The 15,746-nt window shown below is 42.2% G+C and overlaps 1 protein-coding gene across 12 annotated transcripts in view; it reads right to left on the bottom strand.

The window, feature by feature from the left end:
• MCF2L2 (MCF.2 cell line derived transforming sequence-like 2) overlaps positions 1-15,746 on the bottom strand; it is a 158,079-nt gene that overhangs the window by 112,919 nt on the left and 29,414 nt on the right. For 11 of the 12 annotated variants that reach the window (XM_027712890.2, XM_027712876.2, XM_027712877.2 and 8 more), the window contains exons 2-3: positions 10,103-10,186; positions 375-489 (exon numbers count right to left, since the gene is read on the bottom strand). In XM_027712890.2, the coding sequence (XP_027568691.1) occupies positions 375-489; positions 10,103-10,186 (199 nt within the window). Of the gene's footprint in view, positions 1-374; positions 490-10,102; positions 10,187-10,348; positions 10,554-15,746 lie in introns of those variants that run through there. The other variant, XM_027712884.2, reaches the window with a different exon arrangement.

Here is a 15,746-nt window from a genome sequence, read left to right as displayed (position 1 = left end):
CACTCAGAAAATAAGCAGTCACAGGACCCGTGCCAGTTTGTCCCCTTCTAGATGCAATCCTTCCCTTGTTGCACCCAGGTCCCCTGAGGGTTTTCACAAACAGCCCCTCTTAGCTCCCCTGTGATCTGCCGTCTTTGTTGCTGCTCTTCAGATCTACAACCCCTCCCACCCAGCTCAACCTGCCCTGTGTGAAGCTTTCTTTCCAATGAAAATCATGAAAACGGTTCCTCAGGCCCCCTGTACATAGGGAAGTTTCCTAATGACTGGATAGATGCAGGGTCGCTGGTACATCCTGGTAGCATCACTAAAAGCAGCGAGCCACTGGGGAAGTAAAACTCTCTAGGACATCAACAGACACTTGTGCTTATCCTCACCTGGGAATGCTGGTTAGATACGTGACCACATTCAGAAAATCTTCATCAGGTATTTCACTGAATCCTGCGAATTCTGGAAAGGTTATAATGGGTGCCCCATCCTTCCCTCTTCCTCCTGCAAAAGAGAAATTGCAAAGTTTAGAGGGTGATTTTATGCCTTTGGACAGACTGGTCAGTACTCAATGGTATATTCCTCCTTGTAAAGCATCCACATCCAGTAAACATGAATCAGCTTCCCATTTGAAATTATAACTCACTGTAGTTTCATTACCTCAGTTGACTCCAGCTGAGATTCTAGCCTCTGTTTATTCTCAGCTTTTTTGAGAACCTTCTTCACAATTCTGATTAAGTGCTTTTTTTGGTTCTTTGTTACCCATTTCCAAGTAATTCATTGTGATAATATTAAAACTTTTGTCTACGTATAAGTACAGCACTCTCTGATTCCTTCCAGACATTAAAGGAAATGAAATAACCAGGCATACAAGCTTTGAATACACACATATAACCCCTGACAAGGCCTGGGACCAACCTGGTCTTAGGTCTTTCTTTAACAAGAAGACACTCAAAGTGTATGGAGGAATTAATCAATGAATTTTGCTCTTGTCTTGTTTATATGCATCAAACCTCTACTAAACAGGACAGGAGGGTCATAAGCAACAAGGTCAAGAGGAGTCTCTTTCTGAGAGATTCCCTGATCCAAACACTAGTAGAGCTATAGGAAACATGGAGCCAAGTCCCTCATAACCAAGCAGCCTTTACAGTTCTCCTGACACGATGCTCAGCTCTAGGAGCTGTTGTAGTACACAGTACAATCCTAACTTGGTTCTGCTAATAAATCTGGGCATTGCTCCAACCACACAGAAGTTAAGAGAGGTTTTCTCACCAGCTTGGACTCAGAGCTCACTAATGAGGCACGAGCACATAAAGGAACAGGATGAAACAAAGCATTTGTTACAAGTATCTTATTGCTCAGTTCTCCTTAGATAGGACATTAAGGACATTCCTTTTCCAGAGTCTTTCTTCTTTCTCTGCAATCTCTATGTAAACCCATTTTTTGCATCAGGCTCAGGAATTCTCTACAGCCCAATACTGAGGGTAGTCCTGCAGCACACAGAGATTTTCTCATCATTTATCACCCACAGAAGATTCTTGCCCATGGAATAGCCATGTCATAGGCTTCCATTTAGTGAAGGGAGAGCTGTGAGAGGGAGACAGTAAATTACCTTCCTCAAGGAAAATATCCAATAAATTATCCCATTAGGAGCATGGGAGGAAATAGAGAATCAGTTGGGGGGAAAAAAATAAGTTCTCATTCCTCGAAAGTACCCTCTAAATCCCCACAAATAAACCCTGTTTCCAGGCTGCTCCTTGCATTTCCCTGCTGTTAACCACAGCTGGTGCCACAAGCCAGTTTCTCCTGCTCCTGTGTTGGTGATCACTGCAAAGAGGTGCTCCAGGAACTCCTAGCTATTTGTGTGTAGAGGGGACAGTCCATTCCTAGTCCTGAACCTGTCTCTGCCCAATCCTCCCACTTTCTTGACATCATGGTGGCTTTGTCAGCACACTACCTTTAGCCTCTATTTTCCTTTCTGAAGGTTGATTATTGCTTTAATTACATCTGAAAATGACTCAGTTGAGTGAGATCATCCACTAAACTGACCCTGCTAGGAAGAAAACAGGCCTACAGAGATTGAAAAGGCTTTCAGCCAAAATGCAAAGCAAGAATACCATCATTCACGCTGCACTGAATTGTGTTTCAAATGTTGAGCAGAGCCACAGCCTCCATATTGACCTCCACACTGGCCTTGGGATGATGCCAAGTGCTGATGCACAGCAGCTGGATCCCAGGGCATTCCAGCTGCACTGTCTGCAGTCAGCAGTGACAGAGAATATGCTGTCATGCAAATTCAGTCAGATTTTCCCCAGACTGCTGCACTCTAGAGACCAGGAACTCCAACCAGCCAGTACCCAGTTAGGCTGGTTTGTTACAGATTCTCAGTGACATCTCCTGGACACAAACAGTAACAGCCAGGAAAATTAAACAGTGAGCTTGTCTGCTCTGACTCTTCATGCAGAGTTCAGTGAATGCTGAGGTGTTTCATGGTTGGTATCTTATAAGCATTCACATGATTCCCGGGCACCAAGCTTTCCCATTCTCATATTTCAAATATGTGAAGATACTTTAAATGAGGGAGACGTAGTAACGTGCAATATTTTGGTTTAAAGCAGCAGTATTTGCCACTGGAGGATCCCCTCCTTCAAAGCCTGATTGTTTACCTGCAGTTATACTCAAGATTTGCTTAAACTACAAGTTTCAAATGGTACTTCTAAGGCTCCTCAAGACCAGGGTTCTTTGCATCCCTTTTATTCTCTTGCATCTGCATTTGTAGATGTGCTCTTCTTCCTCTGGCCTCTCTTCCCCAAGCTAGGTGAGGCAGGCTGATGATGCACTCTATGTATGTGGCTAAGTTTTTTTATGACCAGATCTTCTATAAAAAGTCATCCAAGGAATAAATGTAGGCAGACTGAACACTGACTTCTTCCCTTTACCACTGGGAACAAATCTAGGACACTTAGGAACAGCCTAAGGCTGAACATTCAGCTAAGAGTGAGAAGCTCCTGCCTCTGATGAGGCCACACACCCTTAACAGCTCCTGGGCTCCATCTCATTCTCCAAACCAGAACACTCAGAGGTTTTTCAGTACAGCTATATTTCCAACAGGGAAACAAACAAGGAAGCATTCAGTTCCTGCCAGACCAGGAAATTAGGGTGAAGTTTGAGGGAATTTTGCAATCAGAAATTGTTAAATACTATGACAAGAAGAGAGCAGGAATATCTGAAGTGTTGAGTGACAAGCAATAACAGAAATATGTTAGGAATGGGTTGTTCCTGCCCATATCTGAACCTCAAGCAGTAGCTGAGTTACAAAGGTAAACAATCTATATCCATCTATCCCTACATATAGCAAGATAACCAGAGTTGATGTTAAAGGATATAAGGGAAGCTCCTTAAATATCAAGGGTGTCTGGAAAACTCCTCTGTATGAGAGAGCAGTTCCATACAAATAAATGTTAATGACATTTTTTCCCCTGACACTAAACCAAGATTTGCTGCAGTATGCAAATTTCTGCAGAATGCAAATTGACAAGCTGCAGCCCTTTCTTTTCAGGGCCATCAACTTTGCTTTCTAGGGAGTTCCCACGTGATTTCTTCCAGTCCTTGAAATACTTTAGCTGGATACTACTCAATGTCTTGGAAGGACAGAGAGCACAAAGTAAAAACCAACAGGGACAGCCTTCAATCAGTTCCACAGCCACAAGGACTGAGTACATGGAATTTGGCCCCAAGGACTCTCTGTATACAATCCTTGTCTTGATGGGACTGTGCATAACCCCTATGCTCCTGAGGATCACTTGTGAGAAGAGTCTAATTGCTAAATAGGAAAATTTACAATCCATCATAAGTCAGGCACACAGGGACAGGACAAGCTCCAGCAGTTCCACAGAAGGCCAAAAGAAAAAAGATAGTCCTCAAAAGAAGAAAAAAAAATGATATTTCAACTAGAAAGTGAGGGCAGGAAGAAGGAGACAGAAGTGCTGAACAGAGTGAGCCACGTGAACACAGCAGAGAGGTCAGAGAGGTTACCTTATGGCTACCTGAGGTGTGTCTGCTCTATTCCAACAGGGTTAAGGGGGCCCAAGGACTGCCAGGAGCAAAGAAGCTCAGAGAGAAGCCAGAGCAACATGAGGCATGAACTGAGCTAAAGAGCCCAATGGGAGAAGCAAGAAATACCTTGAGTTTAGTGCAGTCAGAAACAGAAACAAAGACACACTAAAAAATAGATATCAAGAGTGTGGCCATACCTGGCAGCTGTCTTCATGCAATGCACAGGCCTGCCTCTCTGACTTGCAGCTCTTCGAGGCACCATTAGATGCCACCCTGCAGCACTCTTCAGGCAACCCAGCCACTTCCAATGCCTCCTGACAGCTCCAAGTGCTGGTGCCCAGCCAGGGAAACAGCAGCTGGTGGCAGTGGCCATTGCAAGCAGTAGTCACAAGAGTTGGAGGTTCAGCTGGCAGCAGGGGAGGTTCAGGGCTATCCCCTGTTAACTGAACTAACATGAGGCTCACTCCTGAATCTGCCTGAGGGAAGCCAGGTCATCCCACAGGCAGTCTCCCGTGGGTCACTGCTCCTCTGTCAGACCCCAGACTGCTCTGGGGTACAAGTAGCTCCATACTTTTGCCCACACAGGAAACCCAACAGGATTTTGTCTGCCACCTCTTAGGTAAATCTGAGCTCCCCTCCCAGATAGCACCCACAAATGTAACACATGCTGCTGACCTGGTTTAGCTCCCTCAGGTTCCTTCAGGAGTTCCATCTCTCTGCTCTCTCCCTCTGCAGATGACATCCTGCCTTGCATCCAACCCAAACTCACTGTGTCAAAGATATGGACCCACCGCTGCTCGGGGAAGAGCATTGTGGTTAAAAACCTTGATAGATGATCAGAGATGCATCAAACTCAACAACTTGGAGCATGACTGAGTCAAACAACATGAGCAGAGGCTGAGCTGCTCGAAAAAAGGCAAGACTTATAAGGAAAATATTATGGTCAACTTGACCTTGTGCCTGGTTTGCCACTCCGAATGAGAATGGCAGCACCCCTTTCCTCCTCTTCCTTGGCACATTCCTTATTTTCCATTCCAGCTCCTTGCTCAACTTTTCCACTTCACTTTTGGCCCAAGGGCAAAGGGAAAGGAAGAACCTGGGTGACAGGTCAGAAGTCAGAGTGAATGTGAAAGGGAAAAAAATGTAGGATAGACAGCACACAAGCTGTATCAGGGTAGTACAAGGCATGGTAATGGGACCACTGCTCACTCTTATGTGTGCCAATTCCCCAAGTCCCAGAACACAGAACACCATTCATAGTTGCCCCTACTAGACAGCCTTTCCAGCTGCCAATGCAGCCTGGATAGCTGTTGCAATGAAGACAGGGACAGAATTCAGCTGTGGAAACAAAACAGCTGAAGTGCTTGGGGAAGGAATATACATGGGAGAGAAAGGGTTATGGCAGCAGAGAAAATTTAATTTTGCTTTGCAGTGTAAAGGGTGTGATTGACAAATGAGGTGTGAGTGCTGAATTTTGGGAGCTCTCACAGCTACATTGCATGTTGTATGACTGATGTAAAAGCAGCAAGCAATCACAACACTGCAGGCCAAGATCCTGGACACAATGGGAATCTTAGAAAATCTTCCACTCCCCAGTTCTAACCCACTTATGCCTCCTGTCTGGGCATCAAAATATCCACAGTTTAGACAATCAGAGGCTACACTGAAGTGCTATTCCATAGCCAGCAGCTCTCCTAACTAGAGATCACCAAATATGCTGAATCTCCCGGGGGGAAAAAAAAAGAAAAACAAACAAAAACCCAACCCAACAAACAGGCCATGGTCGGGAAAAGTTCCAAAAGTTTGTCTGCAAGTTTACAGAGCACACCTCCCCAGCCTGCCACAGACACTAACTCATCAGTTAGTATTGGAAAGTGTTCTTTCAAATGTTGCTGACACGTGCAGGTCACTGCTCGGGCCTGCCCACGTGCGGAGAACTCCCTGAGTCAGAGCAGCCCTGAGTGCAGTTCATCTCCCAGGCCAGACAGCCAAAAAGGTCAGAGATGTCTTGGCTGAAGTTTCACTGCTTTAGTCAGGTCTTGCTTTTTCCATGCTCTGTTGTTTTTGTTTTTCATGTTGATTAAGGGTTGTGAGTGCTGAAATTCTTATTAAATCATGCTTCCTGGGTCTCAATTTTTATACAAGCTCCAAGCTGTCCTTTTGGCAAGGTCAGGCCAGGTTTTCCAAAAGGCTCAGTTTAAACAGGAAGCAGATGGCCAAATACCCTCCAGGCTTTGGAAATTAAATAAACTGGCTTCTGAGTCAGTTACCATTTTCAGATACAGTCTCCCATTCACTGCAGTCCTGTTGACTTAACAGGAGCAGAACACAAAGAAAATGACTCTCTGCTAATACACTTCATGACAGTTTGTGTAATAAATTCGTGATTTAGTAACAAGATCCATTATTGCTGCAAATGGCAGATTGGGCTCTCTGAAAGAGTAATTACAGATAAGAACAGGTTGTGAGGCTGCAGATAAAAAGGGGGGGGTAGTAGTAGTTTCAAGTGAAGATTGGTACAGCAGGTTATTAGTCTGTCAGCAGGACAGAAACGGTATAGTACCAGTGGTTCTTTATTCTTCAGTAAAAACTGGTGTGTGATAATAACCAGGTTTTCAGTAGTACCCAACTTTGGGATGTAGTTCCCTTAACACCTACAGGAAACACACAAACCTAGCTGAGCACTCCTGTGTTGTCACAGCTATAGTCCCATAACTGGGAGTTGGTTTTCAGGGAAAGGAGAGAGGCAGTAGTGGTTTCAAAACTAGAGTTTAACCACAAGAACCAGTACTCCTAGTAGATCTCACAAGCTAAGCAGGGCTAAATCAGCACATGGAAAAAGATGACTAAAGTAAAATTACGTGATTAAGCACATTGTCACACTACACTGCAGCCTTTTCCACGACCTTAGTGGACCAGGGAAGGCTTTGGAGAGTTTCCCTGTTCTTGGCATGGACAGTAAGGTCTTGGTTATTCTGGTCAGGAGGGCCAGGACAATCAGGAGGCTGTTAGTAGCTAATACACTCATTATAACTAGACCCTGGCACAATCAAACACCAAACTCATTAGGCTTGTTATATAATTCCTACCATCTGCTCAGAGATGGCAAGACAGTCAGATCCTCTTAGGAAGTTTGTACACAGCAATAGTGGAGAAAAGTGTTTCTAATGAGTCATGTCCAGAGAAAACAAAGAGCCTTTGATTCAATCACTTTCCTCTTTCTTTTCTGCTTTACTGCAAGAGAATATTATGTGTTCACTATATCTGCTTTAGCTGCCAGCTGTTGCTGAAAAGGTGGTATTAACCAAAGAAATACTTATTCATAACAAAGTTTGCAATAGTCAACCAGTTACTTTTGCTATCACTGGACAAATGGATTTGGGGTCCACAGGACTGAACAAGAGAGCTTGACAAAGCCAGAGGCTCTGGAGCAACAAAAACCAGACTCACTGCTACGTCCTCTGAGCTCTGCATGTGCATGGAAGAGAGGTCTGTCTTTGCTCTGGGGGCTACAGCAACCCCATCTACTATAAATCAGCATATACCACTGTTATGAAGTTGTTCAGAAAAACATAATATATGTCCATAACACTCTAAAAGAAAGTTGGGATTGCCTTTTACTGCCAACAATGGTGAGACCTTTTTTTCCAGACAGTGGCTACTGACTGCAACCTTTCAGTATGGAAAACCAGGAAATAGGCTAAGTATCAAATTTTCAGTCACCATGTAGGCAAGCACTGAAGCACCAAAATATTTGTGGTTGCTCATACCTAATGAAAAGCAGCAAAGCAGCATGCTTTGAGGAAAAGCTACAGAGCCATCTGGAAAAAAAAGATCAAAATCAAATGAGGTCATTTATGTGTGAATTACTTTAATAAGTGAAATGAGACAGAAGAGTGCCCAGATTTGTTTTCATTGGATGAGAAAACCAATCTTTTGCTAGAGGAAAAAGAAAGTTACACTTATTTAGAGAAATGCATTTTTGAACAGTATAGTAATTTCTGGCTTGTACCTTAACCTCTGCTTGCAGGAGGCAATAAAGGGACAGTAAGGAAGACTCCTGATGTATTTTACCTATGGTCACCAACAGAATAAGATACTGGGCTGAAGGGAGTAGATGATTTAATGTTTCTGATCTTCTTCACATGCTGCCATGGGGATTTTGGAGTGGAGGCACCTAGGTTTCCAAATTTAGCTGTAGACTTCAGACTGAAATCAATTTGGAAACTATGAACTATACTGCCTTGGTTTTTATTAGACTATTATTTCTGGACTTTACTGAGGAGATTTTAGATAAGCCTGAAAGTTCTTCAGATGGGATTTGTTTTTCATGTAGATGGGGCCATGAAGGACACCTTCTCACTCACCTTTGTTATTGGTTATTAGCACTTGCATGTCAATGAAACAGTTATTTGCCAACCTCTAACAAACAAGTCCCTCAGCCCTGCCTTCTATGAAGTGTTATTTTCAAAGTCTTTAAGCAGCTTACACTTAAATTGCTTTATTTAAACATCTGTCTCATCACTTGCAAGAATAAAAGAACTAGATCAAATGTGAAGAGGTGAACTTGCTAAAACAGCAGGTGAGAACACAGGCACTGCTGGAATGCTGAGTGCATAAAGAAATATGAATATGCTTTTTTATGTTTACCCTTGACATTTTTGTTCTATGTTTAATGTTCTAGATAGAACTGGAAATGGGTTTTTCTTCCTGTTTAGTAAACCACTTTCCACAAGTTGCTCATTACATGACATATACAATTTTTATTAATGGTCCCAAATGTTACAAAGTAATGGGGTTCAGACATGGTAGCCCCCCACATTTTACTGGATAAGCACTGCATGTGAGGCAGGGAATTCTCAACAATTCCTAGTTATCCTGCACTGAGCACAACAGTGGGATGAAATAGGTTTGAGCAATTTAATGCAGTTACAGACACTGTCCTGCCTGGAGGTTTGTGTTCATTAGGAATTCTAGGAAGATGTGACCCTGAGATGCTTTACTGCAGATAAGAAGGCAGCTGGTTCCACCAGGCAATACCCTCTTCCTAATGCAAACCTGTTAGTTACTGAACTGATTAAACTGTCACAAGATGCTACTTAGAAGCCTCCAATGAGGTTTTAATACTCAGAGCCTCATAAAGAATTCTGTGTAACTCAAGATTTGGATTTCATTTGGCAGCTTGGAATGTACTTAAAAATGCAAAGATGCAGCAAAGAGTTGACCATTTATAGAGCTGGGTCTGTGCACTCTCTGCACTGTGTTCTCAGTGTTTCTCTCTGACAAGAGGGACAGGCTGTTCAAGAGGACCTTCTTATGATAATCTCAGCATTTTGTGTAAATTCATGATACTTCAGTGTGTATCTATGGGGAAGACAAAAAGCAAATTCTGAATTCCCTTATTTGCAGAACAGGCAGAAACAAAGACAAAAGGAATTTCCAGTGGCCATGCAGTCAACAGCACATGCCATTCTATGATAGACACCTTCTACGGTATCCAAAATAAGTGTATTAAATAATCTAGCAAATATTTCAGTATCAGCTCTTTATTCAGGAAAGGAACTGCGTCACTTTGTGTGATTGCAAACTTCAGGCAAACAAAGGAATATGTAATAATCATATCTTTAAAAGATTAGAACCTTACACTTTAGCAATGAATCATTTCTAAAACAAAGGCAAATGAGAAGGAAGGGGGAGGCCATGAATAGCTCCCTGATAGACCAAAATCTTTTCCCACAAACAAGATGCTCAGCCATTGTGGAAAGATATGTGTATAAAGATTTGTTTAAAGATTTGTTTAATTTCTTACCCTCTATATCTGTTCTCCCCAGCCCATTGTGGAGAACAAGGAAAACTGACTTGTTCTAAGAAAAACAAGCACAGCAACTTGGCTTTTATCAGTTCCAAATACCCCAAATATCTGATTGTAACAGTACTTTTCATTAGCAATATAAAAATACTACTGCAACTGCTGTACAGAGCTGAAGGGTGACAGTCAGCACAATAGATTCCAATATGTTTCCAAGAGAATGCTGGAGTGTGATTGCTAGCAACTTCTTACCTGACAAGATAGCAAACTGCCTGTGGAGCTGCTCTATTATATCCACTGCTACCAACGGCCGTATCTCCTGCTGCATGATTTCATCTGTGCAAGGGAGAACAGAAATGAGTTAACAAAGCCTCTATGACAATGTTTGCATCCTTTAAGAACCCAGCTAAACAAACATGACTCTCACAGAAAAAGACCCTGGCTGGGCTATTGGTTGAGATATTATATGACTACCATGGAGAAGTTTATGATACTTACAGAGTCTCTCTCCTCTTCAGCCTACTAATATCAGCTATTGCTTTGTGGTTTCACAGAGAGCTTTCCATAAACCAGCTCCAGTAGATTTGCCAGGGCTTGCCACAGGTTTGCTCAAGCTGACACCTGCTCTTTACTGCTTCAAGTTTCATATTAAGTCACTGCATTTGGCCTCCCAGTACAGCAGCTTTTCAGTCTTTGAAACAGTGAAGTCTATTCCACATTCAGGGCTGTTTTCCACCCTGGACTCCCCGATCTCTGCCGGAGGACTTTGTGTAACCAACCAATCCAGAACTGTTTCCTTTCCTGATGCTTTTTCCGCTACAATCAAATACATAGTAAAAGGAGGAAATAAGGGGCTGTGAGGCTTTCTTCTCATGAAAACAAAGCCTGCTCTTTTACAGTAAACACTGAAAAGTTAAAAAGTAACTTGGCAAGTAGCTGGGGAAAAATCACCACAACTTTTGTGTGATCTATCAAGTGACAAGCAACTATAATCTCACACTGAACTAATCTGATCTCTTTCTGAAGCAGGTGCACCCAATTGTTCTCCCCACTCTTCACCCCAGTCTAGAGCAACAGTATTTATGGGGAATATCTGCCAAGTCAACTGGCAGGATCAAGGCTTATGTTATAATAACACCTACTGTAACTACTCCTTTAGCCACTGTGCAGCTACAGAACAACAACCAGTCCTGGTTTCGTACAACTCACCTCTAACTACCCAGACAACAAGTGGGAGGAAGGAAGCTGGGTCCAGGTAGATCACAAATCTGAGGGAAGGCAGGCAGCTGCCCTATTTAAGCATCAAGATCTTCACTGATGTGAATACAATACAGACACTGAAATACTTCGGTGCACTTGGTTTTAAACCAACTGTCCCGAAATAGAGAGGGAGGTCAGAGAGGTTAGAGATTAGCTTCTTTCTCTTGCCTCTTAGTCTACTGCCCAAAATACCATCTCTCTTGCTTTCAGACAACCACTCTGATCCTTTCCAGAACTAGGGATTCTAGGTTTTAAATGACACAACTTCATTTGGAAAGTTTTCTGTTCATTTTCAAAGAGTACACTAATGCCTTGAGATTAAGTAGATGAAGAGCTTGTGTCATTGCTCTCTCCCAGACAGACAGTGACACACAATGTGAAAAGAAGTTGCACAAATTTTGGCTGATGCACAAGAAAAGACAATGATTCCAAGCAACTGGAAAAAATAAATGTCAAGGGGGCTGATTCTGCAAAATCTCCCTTTAAACTTAAAAGGGGAAAACTCAAACTGGAATGAGTGAAGTTTTTGATGTGGGACCTTCATTTCCATTCTGTCTATCAGCTCTCTGATTCTTGACACTGCAGGTGGCTGAGAGCAATCAGGAGAGCAGACTACTTCAGATAAACCTATTGAGGATAGGCACGTTTTAATTCACTACATGGGGACCCAGAGGTCAATAGGAAGGTTTCAGGAAGCTGAAAAGCCTCAAGAGCTTAACAACTGCCTTGTTTCATTGCACCTTGCTAATATCTACACAAGAGATTGGATAACCCCTGATCACCTCAGAGCAGTCCTGTCCTCTGATAAAGTCTGTAGAGAAATGCCATTCAAGATCATATCAAAACCTACACCAGCCAAGTGTCTGGAACATGTTTATCTTGGCAAACTTGACTCAGACATTTCCCAGCTTCTGTGTGATTGTTCCTGTGGTCTTAATTGTCTCTAAAATTGAAAAAAAGAAAAAAGCTTAATTGATCAAATGGTGTTATGTGAAACAATGCCAATCCCCTACACAGGCCATCAAAACTGAGTACTTACACATACCATACAGTTCTTCATGACTTGAACTAATTTAATTTGCCAAGGCAATTAAAATGTGAATAAGAATGTTATGGAAGAGGGAAAAACAAAACAAAACAAAACAAAACAAAACCCAAACAAACAAGTCAGTTCATCTACTCTTGGTTCTCCTCTTAAACTACCATAAATTGAGTTCCTAGCAGAGGCCAGTTTCACTGCAGAAGAATTAGGCCTTACAGTTTTGCTTCCAAAGGCTTTCTACCCAGGGTGAGAAAAAGAAAAGCAATTACTGTAGCCATCTGTCTGGCACAGCTTCTCCTCCCTTCTTGCTCTCTAGGGAGACTAGCTGCAACTGTGCTATCTAATCTTCAAGGGGAAAGCCATTCAGTTATGCTTCATAATTCACTCAAAAATGAAATATGCTTGGGCTTCCCCACACGCACACTTGCCTATTTTATTCCTCACCCAGCTGTATGTGTTCCCACAGCAGGTCTGGAGGAGCTACACCAGCAGCAGCTGATTAAAAGCAACAATGAATATAGTCTTGTTCCTTTGTCTCTTCTCTGAGCAGAGAGAAACTAGTTTACATGCTAATGGCAACTAATAATTTCCAAGAGTGTTGGAAATACGACCTTCTGGAGTGAAGGACTGGACGGTGCCGAGCAGATTGACACAGCAGTGCCTGTTGCTCCGTGGAGGACGCGAAAGGCAAAGAGCCACAAGAGGACACTGGGGTTTCTTTGTGTTTCAGTGACTGAACGGTACAACTGCCTGGCCTTCTGCTGACTACAGGAGGGGGTTGCATCAATCCCCCATCTGAAGTCACTAATCCTGGAATAATGGGTTACAAATTTCCAGAGCAAAGTTCATCTCTTTTTAATGACAGCCTAATATGTAATTCACAGGGAAGGAAGACAGATGGGAGTGAAAGAAAATCTTTGCTAGAATGGTAGAATACATCAGCCTACTTCTATTTTGTGCAAGCTCAGTCAAAAATTATGCTCAGAGCATTCAAATCAAGATTGTGGGTTTGGAGAAAAATCAGATTGCTGATGTGATGGAAAAGGGCAAGGAGAGTTTAGCATGAGGCCAGATATTTCATTTTAAGAGCATGAAAGGACATCTTTCATGTTATATGTGCTCATGCTTCTTAAAAAGTACCAAAAGGCAACACACAAATTCAGAGTTTGAAGGTTGCAAGGTACCTACAGTTGAAATGTTCACTCAGGTCCTATATCTGCTTTTCTTGCCATGAACAACAGTTAGCTATGAGTCTAGCAGAGATAAGTTAGATTTCAAGAATTAAACACATTAAGGAAACAAATTTGCATGTTTCACTGATAAGGTTTAAGCAGGCTAAAGGATTTGAAAATAATCTGTCCCACCAGAATTCCCAGTATATACCCTTAAGCAAAACATTTCCCTTCCTGAAGGTCAAAAAGAACTTCAAAGTTACTACTTTTTGGTTTTCTTTTTTTTTTAAATTAATTCTATTTATTTCTCTTTCTCACCATTTGTGCCTTCTGTTTACTTTTTGAAAAGGTCTGTTTATTCTCACAGCCCAGACAGAGAAACAGCAAGATCAGACACAAGCTGCTGTGCTACAAATTGTTTTCTCTAAAGAGGAACTAAAATCCAGCTATAAACAGAAAGGAAATCCCATCCTTTCTCTTATTCTTCTGCGTAGTCCCACCACCTCTTTTTTTTTCTAACCCATGTTGAGTCAACTGAAAACCAAGTCAGGAATAAAGTTATTGTAAATAAAGTGAAGTAAACCTTTCCTTAGCAGAATTGTTTCTGATCTGGGTTAGTTCTCTGCAGAGCTGCTTGAAGGGTACAAGTGCTGGTAATGCAGGGGGGGCAAATGGCAAAGCCAGGACTACCCCTTCCAGAAGACAATCAGACTAAGATCAGCTTAGAGCAAAAGCCAAAACAGAGCATAGGTAAAGTGACCGATGTCATCTTTTATCCCAGCTCAATTTTTCACCAAGCACAACTGCAAAACTTACAAAGAGTATCTGTTTAAATTCAATTTCTCTTCTCATTAAAACCAAACTTCATCACAAAGTTTGCTCACTAACTTACAGAGACACAAAATTCTTCTAAAATATTTAAGTAACTGGTTCATTTTGGAGGTATCCCTAAAAGTTGGTGGTTTAGTTGTAACAGCAGCCTGACTTTGTATACACTAATGTTGTAGAAATCTGGACAAGCAAGGTTAGGAGCAAGATTCCAACTGTCTTGAGTGATGCACTTCCAATATGTTCCAATCTCTTCAAAAGGGGACAGATAATGGTGTGGATGGAATTGCCTCACAAGCTTTCCCAAACAATCTCCATAGAAGAGGGAAAGGCTAGAAATGCACCTTTCTCTGAAAAGCTCAAAAACCTGTGACTCTCGGTGTCTATGTAGGCAGAAGCTGAACTGGTGCCTGATGGGATTTTTTCTTGCACAGCAGATCTGCTCTCAAGTTTTCTCCTGTCATTACACTAAGTGGTGATCAGTATTTCCAAGGCATTCTGCACAGCCTAATGATGGATGTACAGCTTTACCTGAGCTTGGCTCTGCAGACACATTAAACATTTCTGCTGGTTTTAAGTCTTTCAGGGAAGATTGCTCAAATTACTTTGGATCACTGCATTTTTTCAGGTAATCTCATTTACTAATTTTGATACTCATTTTAACGTAAAATTACAGGAGTGGAGAGGTCACGGATTGAAAATACTTGTTTAGTGGCTGTGTTTTCCTGTGTTCCAGGAGTGGTTACAGACTTAAACAATTTGTTTTTTACAGGCAGGTAGAATACACATTAGAAGTCTACTGTGGCTGACTTGGAAGGGGGAGAAAGGAGAGCTGTTCATGTCAAAGAACTGAAATCTTGTCCTCCCAACTGGAAGTCCCCTCAATTTCAGTTTCTTGAGTAGGTATGTTGGGCAAAAGCCCAACATAACCCTTTGTTTGCAGCTTACTGAATGAAAGATGCAAGAGAGGCTCAAAGCAGTCAGTACAAAAAACCTCCAAAGGAGACATTTGAACACTGTCCAAGTAAGAACGTAAGGACTACAGGCAGTACAGACCACATTCCCAGTTGTTTGCAGGTCAACATCGCCACTACATAAAAGTGAAATTTCTAGTTCACCCTCAAGACCACACCAGCCATTAGCAAACTGCAAGGACTTTCCACGGACTTGCTTGCAGTGACATTCAAGTCACAAATTGTCCAGCATGCTCCTACTTTGCACTGGAAATGCAAGTGAACCACAGTTATTTTTGATTCAAACCTGAATTTAGATCCAGCCTTTCAGGTGGTTGCTGATTCGACAGACCCCTCAGGCATGTGTGTAAGGCAAAGTTAAGTCTATATGCAGCTGCACAGAAACAAGAGGAAATGCTTGAAGTCCTGTTTTGTTAAACACTGAAATATGTATTAATCTAAAATGATAGCAGATGGCCAGGAAGTTCAGATACAGACGCAAAATCTGAGCCTGGGGAATACCAAGACTCAGAAATAGTGAAGTTGATAGTTCTCAATCAGGCCTATGTATAGTTTAAATGTTAATTACTCTGTGTCAAATTGACAAGCAGGCTGTTACCAGTCCAGGCAGGATGTGTCCC

This window comes from Pipra filicauda, unplaced genomic scaffold (genome assembly GCF_003945595.2).
Source record: "Pipra filicauda isolate LSUMZ 115617 unplaced genomic scaffold, ASM394559v2 scaffold98_size3848907_pilon, whole genome shotgun sequence".
In the NCBI taxonomy this organism is placed as follows: domain Eukaryota; kingdom Metazoa; phylum Chordata; class Aves; order Passeriformes; family Pipridae; genus Pipra; species Pipra filicauda.
Note: the sequence above shows the minus strand (reverse complement) of the source record. Positions and strands in the feature narration are given on the sequence as shown.